Source organism: Myotis davidii, unplaced genomic scaffold (assembly GCF_000327345.1).
Source record: "Myotis davidii unplaced genomic scaffold, ASM32734v1 scaffold743, whole genome shotgun sequence".
Classification (NCBI taxonomy): Eukaryota; Metazoa; Chordata; class Mammalia; order Chiroptera; family Vespertilionidae; genus Myotis; species Myotis davidii.
The window spans coordinates 661,769-673,593 of record NW_006296221.1 but is presented as its reverse complement, the minus strand read 5'-3'; the positions used below and the strand labels follow the sequence as shown (position 1 = coordinate 673,593).

General features: G+C 34.6%; 1 protein-coding gene across 4 annotated transcripts in view; it reads left to right on the top strand.

Annotated features, from left to right (window-relative positions):
• TBC1D19 (TBC1 domain family member 19) overlaps nucleotides 1-11,825 on the top strand; it is a 104,883-nt gene that overhangs the window by 30,413 nt on the left and 62,645 nt on the right. For all 4 annotated transcript variants that reach the window (XM_015568686.1, XM_015568685.1, XM_006771032.2 and 1 more), the window contains 4 exons: nucleotides 5,896-5,970; nucleotides 7,138-7,201; nucleotides 8,922-8,968; nucleotides 11,458-11,568. In XM_015568686.1, coding sequence (XP_015424172.1) covers nucleotides 5,896-5,970; nucleotides 7,138-7,201; nucleotides 8,922-8,968; nucleotides 11,458-11,568 — 297 coding nt within the window. The remainder of the gene's footprint in view (nucleotides 1-5,895; nucleotides 5,971-7,137; nucleotides 7,202-8,921; nucleotides 8,969-11,457; nucleotides 11,569-11,825) is intronic.

The window sequence follows — 11,825 nt, the reverse complement described above, 5'->3', positions numbered from 1 at the left end:
CCGTTTAGTCCCCTATTCTCCAACCACAGAGGAAAGAAATAAGGAAGGAGTCTGTGCTGCCTTCAGAAAGTATCTATATACCTGATCGGCCAGTGGCCTTCCACAGAGGGAGGCCAGACTTCGGCTTAGGCCCGCTCCTCACAGGGACATCAGTAGGACATCCTGTGAGGGCTCCCACACTGTTAGGGGGAGCAGGCTGGGCTGAGGGATGCCCCCCGAGTGCACAAATTTTTGTGCACCGGGCCACTAGTTTGAAATACATTTGTTCTCATAGCAGACTGTTATGTACTCACTGTGTTCTGTTGCAGAACTCGTGAATATACACTATAAATGGGCTGAAAACAACTAAAAGTCACTTTAAAAGAATAAAATAATTCAAACAGAAAAACTGCAAAAAGCAGTTAAAAAAAATAAATCCTGTCACATGTCCTTCAGCATAGGCTACCTCTACTGTCTACTCGTTTTCTTCTCCCAACTGTTGAACACTTAGGAGGAAAATCATATATGTTGACCATTAATTTTGACTAAATCCACTTATTCATCTTCCAGTGGATTCATTTTGCTGCCTGTCAATCCTTTTATAATTCATTATTTATTACGTGGTTTCTGGTTCGATTTTCCCAAAATTTTGCCATGCTTGTGTAGCCTGAAATTCTACCTCTATCTCACTCATTTTGAACATGGCAATTATTTTATTGAGAATCTTTAGGTCATCTCATTCAAGCTTCCATAGCTTCCTGCTTTGCTGCTACACCTTTTTTGGACCTATTCCTCTAAGATCAACTGTTTACTGTGCATTTCTTCTGTTAGATCAAACTCAGCATGTCTAAAACCGAGTTTCTGATGTTTTTTCTAAAATGAGTATACCTTCTGCCTTCCCTAATTCTGATGATTGGGTTCCATCATTATTATACTAATGTAGACATGAAATATCTTCGACTTCATTTTTCCAAATCCAAATACTCACTAAGTTCTATAAGTGATTTTTTTCCATAGTCTTAAAGCCTTCTATTCTTTTTCATCATTATTACCATAGTGACCACAATGATCATGATGATGACTATCTCTTGTTGAGTGCTTACTTGGTTTCAGACATTAATTAGCATCCTTGTCTTATTCTGACACCTCTTAACTTTTAATGAGTCTATCACCTTATGTAATCTCAACACAATGAACTTGAACTACAAGCAGATGAACCCTTATAATGTATCTCACCGCCTTCTAACAAACTTTTAGTGACTCCCACCCAATTGCCTAACAAATTAATTTCCTATTCCAAAGCCCAACATTTAAGAATTTTTACTATTTGTCTCCAGTGCCCCCTTTCACTTTATCAGTCTTTGCTGTCTTATAACTGTCCTATGTGCCCATCCAAGTGAATTATTTTGTCTTTCCCTCTTGCATCTTTAATACCTTTCTTATTTTTTTATCATCATGGAAAGCCCTTTCTGCCTGATTTGCATTATGAAAATCCTATTTACTTTGTGAGGATCAGCTCAGATGATATCTCTGATGTTACACCACGGTTGAAAAGTGTCTCTCCCTCTTTGCACTCTTGTAGCACACGATCATTTCATGGCCCTTTTCACCAATTGCATTCCATTATAGTAATTTCTATACATATCATTCTGAAATTTATGTCTTTTGAAAGCAGTAATGCTGTAGAAACATTTTGTATGCCCATTATATCTAGTATGCTAACTTTTATATAGCAGGATCTTAGTAAGTTTATGTTGAATGAATAGTAATGGCATTTGCAATCTCTTCTACCAATGATTACAATATTCATTTAAAACATATTTACTGCCGAAACCGGTTTGGCTCAGTGGATAGAGCGTTGGCCTGCGGACTGAAGGGTCTCAGGTTCGATTCCGGTCAAGGGCATGTGCCTGGGTTGCGGGCACATCCTCAGTGGGGAGTGTGCAGGAGGCAGCTGATCGGTGTTTCTCTCTCATCGATGTTTCTAACTCTCTATCCCTCTCCCTTCCTTTCTGTAAAAAATCAATAAAATATATTTAAAAAAATATTTACTAAATAAATACCTAGTAGGAGAAGACACTCTGCTATGTGCTATGGAGATTCAGAAATAACTTAGATTCTGCCTTTAGATAACTTCATGGTTTAAGAAGATTTGGACATAGGTAGTTGTAATGTAAGGTTGTGTGCTCTAGGGGAGGTGGCTAGGAAGTGTTGTTAATGTTGACCTTGATCATCTGGCAGAGGTAGTATTTGTGAGGTTTCATCACTGTAAAGTCACTCCTTCCCCCCTCTGTATAATTTACTCTTTGGAAGGAAGTTACTGTGTGTAGTCCACACTTAAGGAGGGGTAGTTATGCTCTTGCTTCCTTGAGGAGGGAGTATCAACAAATTATTTTGAATTTTTCCTTATGGAAGAGTTCTCTCTCTCTCTCTCTCTCTCTCTCTCTCTCTCTCTCTCTCTCCCATTTTCTCTCCCCCCCCCTTTGTTTATTTAATTATTTATATCTGTATAAACTCATGGATATTTACTTTATACTTTGGGTTTTAATTGAAAACTTCTTAATTTTGTTGCTTACAATCTGTTCTGAATGTTAATGGCTCAAAAACTTCTTCAGTAAAGAAACTGTTCACTGTGATTTAGTCCAGTGTTGTTCAAACTTACATGACCATGGAACCCCATTTCCATGTAAAGTACCTTGGGAACTATTTAGCTACATCCTTCAGAGAAAGCATTATGAAGAAAAGATTACACAGCATGATAAATACAAGTTCCTGAGTTTTCTTGTGAAATAATATTAGTAAGCACATGGAGCTCTAATCGTGTGGCAGGCGCCATTCTAGGGCTTTACAAGTATTCACTCACTTAATCATCATGGCAAACTTTTGAGGTGAGTTACTCTTATGATCTTTCATTCAACTTCACAAAACTAGTATGTGAAAGAGTTGGGATTTGAACCTGGAATTCTGGTTCCAGATGGTATTCAGCCTGTTTCTCTGTACAGTCCAGAAACCTTCAGGCAAACTTCAGGTATGCTATGTGGCTGAATTTACTCTGTTTTCTATCAATCCAGTAACCTAAGCAAAAATAGGAAGTTTGTTAGTTTTATATTATTTCAATTCTCATTCCCTATCTAATTGGTCTTTTTGTCTTATTGTCACTCCACCTCTTAAAACTTCTAAGACTTTTAGGATATAATTCCATCCCTTTACTTTAGCTTACCAGGCTGTAACTGGTCTTGCCCCTTTTTATGATTCAAGTCTCATCTCTTGCCTACTCACACTGCCCCTCCCCATGTTTCCACTCCCCTCCCCACTTCCACACATGTACATTCTCTCTGTCTAATCAAACTTGACCTCTCCCAGTTGTTCCAGCAGAGCCATTGCTTATGCTGCTGCTTCTACCTGAAACTCCCCATGTATTTCTAGCCGACTTATGCATATTCTTCAGGGATCAGGTTAGATGGTAGTTTCTTTTGAAAGGCTCTCTGACCCCCCAGATATCAGATGCTCAGTTAACTCTTCCTGTCTGTAGTCCTCCACATGGGAAGCACCCTGTACTTCCTACCACAATACTTGGGTCGTTTGTATTATTACTAGGTTCTGAAGTCCTTGTGAAATACTTGGGCCGTTTGTATTATTACTAGGTTCTGAAGTCCTTGTGAAACAGCATCAGTCTCTCTTTCCCAGCTGTATCTCCAACATCTGGCACAGTGTCTGTCCCACAGTAGATGCTCAATACATATTACTTAAAATGTTGAATGAATTGAATAAACAAAAAAAAGAAAATGTCCCCTCCTAAAAATATCTATACCTCTTTTCCTAATATAATTCCACATCTAGAATCTTATCTAAAAGAGTCAGAGAAACACAGAAATTTATGTTCATGATAAGAGGAAAAACTTTAAAAGAATCTAAATGAATAGCAATAGGGCTTGCTGAAATATAACATGGCATTTCCAAAAGATAATATTATATAGGCATCAAAAATATCATTTTTGAGGAAATTACAAAATAGGAAAGTGCATAGAATGTAATCTTAAATGGAAAAATAAAAAGATATGACAATATAATTCCACTTTAAGAATGTACATGAGTATATATATGTATACACACATATATATCTCAATTATATATACATACATAGAAAAAATAAAAGAAGAGAATAAAATGTTAACAATGGTTATTTTGGGATGATGGAAATTTATTGATATGTATTTATTATTTTATTCTTTACATATTCTGTTTTCCAAATTATATTAAATAAATGTTATATTTGTAATCAAAGAATTACTAAAATATTTTTATTAAGTACCTGAGCTATTATTATTTTGTTTTACTTTATTTTTTGTCAGCGTAAAGAAAATAATGTTTTAATTTCATAGTTTCAAAGACATTTATTTTTACATGCTGCACATTTATTATACAGTAGGGGGAGTGGGACTCCTGTGATAATGTTAACATTAAAATCTTTAAAAACAAAATATTATACAATTTTAAAAGACTTTTTATTTACTTACATTGTTATAAAAATATAGCAAGGTGATAGCTAATACCCATTTAAAGATTTTTATACAATTATGATTCTTTTATTAATCTTTTGCCTCTCATGGCTTAGAAATTACCTTATTTATAAAACTCTTGAAATCCTTTGAGTTAATATCATACATTCCAATTATTAGGGAAACTGATTTGAAGCCAACAATAATTTTATTTGGCGAGGATATGAGTTTGGGTAAGAGGTAATGTCTTCCTATTTAAACATTTTAAATGTAAAAGGCCATTTATTTTCCTTCTAAATAACATTTTAAAGCTTTATTTATTTTATAAGTCTTTTGGGTAGAAAACATTACTTTCTTTTTATTTTGTATTAATGAGCTATCATTTTTCAAGAGCTTATTTGCTTTTTTGGGAATGCTAAGTGTATATTAAAATTTTAATTTAATAGCACACAAATAACTATGATTTTTTTTGAGCTTTTATTTTTCAGAGTTAGGGTTTAGTCCAGCCGTGGGCAAACTACGGCCCACGGGCCGGATCCGGCCCGTTTGAAATGAATAAAACTAAAAAAAAAAAAAAAAAAAAAGACGGTACCCTTTTATGTAATGATGTTTACTTTGAATTTATATTAGTTCACACAAGCTCTCCATCCATGCTTTTGTTCCGGCCCTCCGGTCCAGTTTAAGAACCCATTGTGGCCCTCGAGTCAAAAAGTTTGCCCACCCCTGGTTTAGTCAATTTTACAAATACAACCTGAGAAAAATTAAGTATCTATAAAACTGGAGCTGAAATAGACCTTCCGGTTTACCCAATGCAACCTCTGGAGTTTATCGCCTTTTGCTCAAGTACTTCTGCAAACAGAACTCACAGTGTCATGGATTTAAGCCATTTGGTTAAGTCATTCCACTTATTGGGGAGTTTCTTTCTTATAATAACTAGTCAAAGGCTCCTTATTACATTTACACACTGGTCCTAGTTTTGTGCATAGCATATATATATAGAAAACATTCAATATATGTTAGTCAGTGAGCCAGCGAGTAAACAAAGGAATGAATAAATACCACTTAATTGAGATTAGAGTTCTTGAGGGAACCTAAAGGTTGACCCAGCTTGAAAGCAGCCAATTTCTTCTTGGATTTCCCTTCATTGTCAGGAAATTCTATTTCTGTTTCTGGTGTCTATGGAAATGACTTCTTTAACTATCTGGTTGAAATTCTTGCAAGTGGAAAAGCTGGCACATAGTAGGCTGTAATCCATATTTTTTGACTCAACTAAGGTATGAAGATAACCAATCTCAACCATCCTCACCATTTCTGTATAACTCATAATATCTTTAATTTTTTTTTTTTTTACTAACTTTAAAAATCAGTTTCAGTATTGTTAACCAGAAACAATAATAGATTGTTCTTTATGTTTCAGGGAAGTTGGGAAAAAAGGATTTTGAAGAGTTTAAATAGTATGTGCACTGAACTGAGTATCCCATTGGCACGAAAGGTACTTTTAATATTTAAATATTTTATTGTAAATCAAGCACTGGAAAGTATCATGAAGTTATAACTTAGGCAGATTTATCTTTTTTACTAGTATATCAATTTGTTTTAAAACAAAAATATATAAAATATTAATTATGTGGGTGTATTCTATATAGATTTCTGTTATGTATGGTGTAATGTTTTTTATAATAAACCTATAACTTGAGAATAAGTAGAAATAAAGTATAGAATCTATATTATAGATTATTTAGCGATTTGGCTGTAAAGGTTATAGGTGGACATTAAACATTTCAGTAACGTGTTGACTCATTATTTTCTGGTTAATTAGCAAAATTGCCATATTTTTTAATTAGCCAATGGAGTTCAGGCATACTATCATCTTGTAATAGCAAATATGATGCCATCTTTCAATGTTAACATAGGCAATGAAAAGAATGATTTGTTATCTCTCTACAGAACTATTTAGATGGAATAGTATTAGCTGTACTTAGATCTAGTACTCAACATTTATCTGTCAGTTGAGGCTTTGAGCGGGGAGAGATGAAAAAGGAGAGAAAAGCCACGTGAGGAATGTTCTGGATTCTTTCTAGCTGCTCCCAAGTAGGAGAAACTAACTCTTCACTTTGTTCTTTTTACCTGCTATTTGTTCCCTGCTGTTGAACAGAATATAGTGGATGTACTTTGGATAATAACCAAGGACAAGTCACTGAAGACACCAGAGAATGGTGCTAAAAAAGATAAATTTATACTAAATCTGTCTAAATAGGTAGTATTGTGTAATACTACTATCTTTTGTATAGGAAGATGATGCCACTGACTCAGTCACATTCTCTTGGCCAGTCCCCTTTGCAGTGCATTTCTGAGATTGCTGGAGGGGGTAAGCGGTGTAGTATGTGGGCTGAGCAGCAGTGTTTGTGTGTAAAATTTACTGGCCGGTACAGATTATTTACCTTCTTTCCTTGGACTCATTAACTGAGCCACTGAAACTAAATATAATAGCTAACTAATAATTTAAGTGTAATTCTAAAAAAGTTTGCGTGTAATGAAATTATTTTTCCTTATGTTATAGTACCTTATTTAAACTTTTAGATGAGTTATTGATTCTTATTTTTCAGCTGCATTGCTAAACTTCACAAAATGAAACCAATTTTTAAATTGTCTTTTCTAGAGGCCAGTTGGAGAACAGAAAGAACTTCTCAATAAATGGAATGAAATGGGAACTGATGAACCAGGTACAAGAATAGCTTTTTCCAAAATGTGGTAGTGGGGGGAAATTGCATTCTTAGTCATTGTGGACCCAAAGTAACAATATTAACAGTACTTTTGGACAGATAGCAACTTTCCTTTCCCACTAATTTTCTATCATTTGTTTTGTTTGCTTTTCAGTTTGAAAATTCCTGACTTTGGTCAGTATTCTCTCTTATTTTGAGAACATTTAAGGCAATTATCCTTTTTTAAAACAGCATTTGAAAACATTTTTATCAAAGAGTAAATTAAATCATTCTTGAATTTATTAGACTCATAGTTAAGGCAAATATTTTTCAAGCTTTACTTCTGTTGAGATGTTAAAGATAAGTCAACTGGTGTAAAGTTCTAAGACTTCTAAAATGTTTTTAAGAACTTATTGTGGGGTAATTTTAATGTTTAAAACTGAGTCAATCAAAATTATAAACATACTAGAGGCCTGGTGCACGAAATTTGTGTATGGGTATGTGTGTGTGTGTGTGTGATTGTGTGTGTGTGTGTGTCCCTCAGCCCAGCCTGCACCCTCTCCAATCTGGAATCCCTCTCACAATCCAGGACTGCTGGCTCCCAACCACTCACCTGCCTGCCCCTAACCGCTTCTGTCTGCCATCCTGATCATCCCCTAAGCACTCTCCTGCCATCCTTATTGACTCCTAACTGCTCCCCTGCAGGCCTGATTGCCCCTAACTGCCCTCCCCTGCTGGGCTGGTCACCCCTAATTGCCCTTCCCTGCTGGGCTGGTCACCCCTAACTGCCCTCCCCTGCAGGCCTGGTTGCCCCCAACTGCCCTCCCCTGTTGGCCTTGTCCCCTCCCCAACTGCCCTCCCCTGCAGGCCTGATCACCCACAACTGCCCTCCCCTGCCAGCCATCTTTGACCACATGGGGACGGCCATCTTGTGTGTTGGAGTGATGGTTAATTTGCATATTACCTCTTTATTATATATAGGATAATTAGTGACAACTATATATACTTTACTATGATAATATATATAATGGCTTAAGTACACACCTACATAATTGCTCACTATCCTCCTTAAAAATAAGTGTGGGGGCCCTAATTGGTTTGGCTCAGTGGATAGAGCATCGGCCTGGGGACTCAAGGGTCCCAGGTTTGATTCCGGCCAATGGCATGTACCTTGGTTTCGGGCACATCCCCAGTGGGGAGTGTGTAGGAAGCAGCTGATCGATGTTTCTCTCTCATCAATGTTTCTGACTCTCTATCCCTCTCCCTTCCTCTCTGTTAAAAATCAATAAAATATATTAAAAAAAAAATAAGTGTGGCGGCCTGGGCAAGAAATAACATAGGAAGCAGTGTGTCACAGAAGTTCAAAAGAGAGGACAGTTCAGTACAACTAGAGGAATTCACTGAGAATGTAGGGTTTGTATTCTATGCACTTTGAGAATTCTCATATAGAACTTTTATATTATATTGACATTGTTTATTCAGTTATAATCTATTACAAATATATGAGTGGGAGACTCTCAGTTTCTTTCAGAATATGCCATCTAGGCTGTCAAAGGGGAGGGACTGTCTTTTTATTTTTTACCAATACTTAACACAATGTATGGCAAATAACCAACACTCTACAAATGTTTAATTAATCTAGCTGCACAGTAATGAATGCAGGAATCATTAATATTTATTATTAATAAACATGTACTATGTTAACTGAAATTTTGTTTGTAATCTGTCTTCTTAATTCTAGATTTAAGCCATTTCAGACCTGTTTATGCACCTAAAGATTTTCTTGAGGTAAGTTCTATTGGTTAAATATATGTATGATAATGAGGGGAAAGTATGAAAGAAATGATGATACAAGAATATCTCTAGGCAGAGGAAATCACCATGTAAACAGCCCCCAAGTCAATGAAGCAGTGGAATAACATGACCGGATTTGTGTTTGGATATTGCTATTGGAAAATATATTGGTATATGGAAAGATTAGAGGCAAGTAAATCCATTAGGAAGATTTTTTTCATAAAAAATAGCGACTCGAAGTCATGTTGCCTGCTGCCTGGCACATACCATGGTATAGGTGTCAGGGAATCTTTTCCCTTTTTATCCCCTCCTTGTTCTAGTCCAGGCAATAAACAATGTAAACACAGGGGCTATTACATAGCACATTATAAATGACAAGTTAGTACATTCATCCCATCTTGACCACACTCCCAGGTATCCCTGGAGGTAGGCATAGATAGAAAACCAGCTGCAAGCTCTTCCTATCTTTAACTGCTCTATCTCCAACAGGTAGAACAAGGCTTAGCATATTCTTGCTCAATAAATAGTTGTTACATGAACGAATGAATCTTTCACATTTTATTTTTATTTCTTTTCTGAACCTGTAGTCTCTGATACCAGTTTACCAGCATTAAACATTGTTAGAAATGTTATCAGGTTGTTTGGAGTAGAAATAGTCTCCTTTTAAATTTAAAGAGAAGTTAGGTTGGTCAGAAACCGCCTTTATAGTGATGGTATTTTTTCTCTTAGCTTAGTAAAGGTTTCCTCTAAACCCTTCCCTTTTCTAGCACTAAGGGCTGAAATTTTATGTAATTTTTATATGGTTATTTTTAACTGTGTTTTCTCCCTAATAGTCGTATATTCCGTTTCCTTAGGAACTGTTGCCGAATTGATGCTTTTCTTATTTATGCTAGGATTGTTCTTTAATTTAAGAACACTTCCTATAGTTATTTCCTTAGTTACTAATATAGTGTCTGCATTTTTAATATTTTCTCTTTCCTATCACCCATGAATTCATAGATTCTTTTTCTTTCCCAGTCTGTGTTTGTGAGTTCCCCATGCAGTATTTGTGTAATTAGTCTGAAATTGTGCTGTTCTCTATTAGTCTGTATTTAACATGGTTGATTCTTTGCTAAATGTTTTATTTTTTAAACAAATGTCATTGATTTTTTTTCAGTTTCAATTTAGAGTTTGCAATATTATGAAACTTTGAGCTTTATAGCACATTTCGTTTTATCAACTATTAGTTATCAGTTCAATGCCTTCCTCAGATACGATAGCGTTTCTGTCATCGTCATTTCCTTCCCTGGATTCTTGATTGTTGATTTCCTTCAAGAGTTTCAACTTTAAAATATTTTAAAAACTTATGATTATTCTTTCCCCCAAATGAATGTTGATAGAAAATAAGAAAACAAATACTTACCTGGCAGGGGAGATACCATGATCACAAAGGTGGTTTTCCCAGAGCGAGGCTTATCCATTGGACTCCGGATGTGCTGACCCCTGCAATTTCCCCAAATGTGGGAAACTCAACTGCATAATTTGTGGTAGTGGGGGACTGCGTTCGCGCTCTCCCCTTAAAAAAAATAAATAAAAAATAAGAAAACATACATAAGAAGAAAATGTTAAATAAAAATTACTCATAATACCATCATATAGCAATAGACACAATGATCATAATTTTTAAAATGTAATATATTATGAATATTTTTCATGTTATTATCTACATAAATTACTTATTATACTGTATTGTATTATGTGAATTGATCATAATTTATTTAAATAATTCCCTCGAGTGGATTGTGTAAGTTGTTATATGTTTTTCCATTATAAACAGCATTTATTAACATTCTTCCTGCACTATTTTTGCAAATATTTTATATTATTTCTACAACTATACTCATAGAAATGAGATTCCTAGATTGAAGGATATGAAAATTTCTATGAATTATTTTATATGCTTAATTTTGAAAAGTATGTAAAGTCTCTTTTTTGTTAGCTTGGCTTCTGAAAATTTTTTTTGTTTTTCCATGTGGGTTTGATTTAGAGGCGAGACCTTCCAATATTGCCTTAGTATCTTTCTAAAAAACATTGTCAATATTTGTTTTTAAAAGGGTTAGAATTGGTTCTAAAATTTTCCTTGGTGAATATTACAGTCGAGTAATTTTTATTTTTCTATCACCTTTCCTGGTAAATTGTTATAATCAAACAATTTTTTATTTTTCAACCATCAAAAAGTTTTCTTTATAATTAAATTCTTAAATTTTTATAATTAAATGATAGATCATCAGTTGGAATATTAAGCCATCCTAATTAAAAGCATGTTTATGGTATTTTAACATTTTAGTACAATTTTTAGAGTATTTTAGAATGTTATTTAAGTATATGATTAACCCCAAATAGTTTTTAATTTTGTGGTCATACAGCAAGAATATCACTGCCAATTTTAGAAGTGTAAACATTCTATAAAAAACTAATCAATTTTGTTGGGTTTGTTTTTAAAGGTATTAATTAATCTTCGCAACCCAAATTATGAAAATGGTGATTCTCCTAGTTTCAGGACTCATTTGGGTTTAATCCAAATTCCTCTGAAAGTAAAAGACATACCTGAATTGGTAAGTATAGGCCTCCAAAAAAACACTGCAAGTATAGATGATCTGACAGGCTTGACCACATGCAAAATTGTATTGAGAAAGATCTTTTCAGATTGTTAAAGGGTGTAGGAAGAGGTAATGAATTTAATTTTAAAAGTATAAGAAAGGAAACACATTTATAACATATGTTATGTGGCTCAGCAGTGAATTACATTTAAATTGTCATAGTAATGCAAACAATATAGATTTAATCAAGAATATATATATACACATATATG